General features: G+C 45.4%; 1 protein-coding gene across 1 annotated transcript in view; it reads left to right on the forward strand.

The window, feature by feature from the left end:
* Nucleotides 1-2,337, forward strand: part of LOC101863144 (protein capicua homolog) — a gene marked incomplete at both ends in the record, with an annotated part of 20,208 nt that overhangs the window by 11,749 nt on the left and 6,122 nt on the right. Inside the window, 2 exon segments of the mRNA XM_013089373.2 lie at nt 493-635; nt 1,095-1,225. Of these exon segments, the coding sequence (XP_012944827.2) occupies nt 493-635; nt 1,095-1,225 (274 nt within the window).

The following is a 2,337-nucleotide window of genomic DNA, read 5'->3' on the forward strand; positions in this document are numbered from 1 at the left end:
ATTCCTCCGCGTTATGACACAAATGATCTAAGTTGTTTGACAGGGGAATAAACTCTGTGAGCCATCAGAGATCTTTGACCCCCCCCCAGGGCAGGTGTCTTTAGGCCATTCCCAAAGGGGGGACATATCTCGTTCAAACATAGTAGAATTGTAAATGGGCTGACTCATGTCACGCTCATAACTGTGCCTGATCTACAACAGGGAACTGCTGCTTTTTCTTTCCTGATCCTTACTATTGTCATTTTCCTCTACTTCTTTTGTGTGTTTGTCACACTTTTGTGACCTGTTATTTCCGGGGTGCCTTGATAGTCGAAGCAAACTTTGTGCGGTTGAAGCTAGAGAGGTGAGTAGAGTAAGTCTGATTCCCTTTAAAGACTTCTCTGTTGAACCCACCCCTTGGCGGTCCTATGACCTTATGCAGTTGCGAGCGCCGTAAAACCCTCTACACTAAAAAATTATTTTTTTTAAAAAGAGATCTTTGTTTTGCTCCAGGTTTCATGACCACGACCCTGCGCAACATGGCACCACCGTCGACCAACGGAGTCACTGTATCTCAGCACCAAGGTCAGCAGCCACAGCCGCAGCAACAGCAACAACAGCAGCAGCAACAGCAGCAACAACAGGCTCATGTACAGGTGTGTGCAGGCTTCTGTCTCTGGTTTTGTTTCTCTCTCTCATTCTCTCTCTCTCTCTCTGTCTGTCTCTGTGTGTCTCTTAGTCTCTCTTAGGTCAAACAGTGGTCCTATGAATGGCAAGCACTGGTCGTAATTGGATAAGTAAGACTGACGCATGTCATTATCAGACAGGATAGCAATTGAGAGGTGTGAAGTTTTGACCGCTGTTGCCGATCGGACAAGCAACTCTTGATCCCACCGGCCGGCTAGTCCTTTGAACCCCTCCTCCCTTCCATCTCCCCCGAAATTCCCCTGTCTAAGATGAATCTTTTTTTTGTCTCCCTTGCGGTTCCGTCTTACACTTGTTCGACTGTATTTTTAAGAGCACCTGGTTTCATAACAAAGCACATGAACAGTACTCTGCGTTCTGACTAAAAATCTATATATGGAAACACTTATGTGTGTTCTATGTTTCCGCAGCCCACATTGTTCACGGCCATCTTGAAGCCAGCCACGCCCACGTCGTACGGCTCGTCTCTCAACCAATCACAGGCCAGCATCCAGACGCTCTTCACTCAGGGCCAGGCGAGCCAGCAGCCGACCCACGTCAGGTGAGCAGTGGCTTCAAGGTTTTAAGCTGGTGGTTTACGGCATTTGGACGCAATTAGGTTATTTTAGTGGTGCCGGAGATTAGAGATATTACTAGATAGTGACCTTTTTTTTCCGAAGGGGAGAAAAAAAAAGAACTAGACAGTAACCTACAAAGATGAGAAGGAACAGAGAAAAAAGATGATAGATGTTTGTTTAATAGACAAGAAGGAGCAGACTACATCAGAGTACTGGCCAACTACCACTGAGCAGTTTGGGGGGTGGTAGGGGTGTCTATTTTTGGCTTAAATGACCTTGGTAAATGGCAGCTCTCGCTATAGCATTGGAGGTAAACAGTATGCAGGGATGTCAAATCTCTGTTTTGTTATGTTTTTTTCCTACAGTTGCAGAGGAAAGGGGAATGGTAAGAGAAATGTTTTTGTTTGTTCATTGAAAGATTTTACAAGGTTCGTTTTAGGTGAGGTGTCATGCTCCGCTCATTTTCAGGGGTTTTTTCCCAAAAAATCATTTGGCGACATCCCTGAGTATGGAGTGTGGCTCTTTAACCAAAGGGTAGGCGGAAGGGTTCACACTCAGATTGCCCTTTTTAAATAAAGCCCCTTTGTGTTGCAAGTGCTGTAAAACTCTTATCAAGTGGGTGGTTGGCAGGTGCTCTGGTGTGGTTTCCTCCTTCGTTCCTGTCCAACATCTTCTGTCCTTATGTCTCCTCCTCCATTTTTGGGTATGAACTTTCAAGTATTGGTGCGTATAATCTTCTGTTCTTACATGACAAATTTGTCTACAAGTGCTGTATCGGGTGGTTGGTGGGTGCTCTGGTGTTGTTTGCTTCTTCTTCCCTATCAAACATCTATCGTCCTTATCTCCCCTTTTTCTTTTTTATGTTTGTTACTCTCTTGTAACACCTCTAATATTCTGGCGCTCATATGACCTTATGCAGTTGCAAGCGCCGTAAAACCTCTGTTATATCAAAGTGCTGTAAAACTGCTCTTCCATGCCCCCCACTTACCGGCCTGTGTGTGTGTGTCTACAAATGCTGTAAAACTGCTCCTCCATGCCCCCCACTTATCGTCCTGTGTGTGTGTGTGTGTGTGTGTGTGTGTCCACAAATGCTGTA

Source organism: Aplysia californica, unplaced genomic scaffold (genome assembly GCF_000002075.1).
Source record: "Aplysia californica isolate F4 #8 unplaced genomic scaffold, AplCal3.0 scaffold00937, whole genome shotgun sequence".
In the NCBI taxonomy this organism is placed as follows: Eukaryota; Metazoa; Mollusca; class Gastropoda; order Aplysiida; family Aplysiidae; genus Aplysia; species Aplysia californica.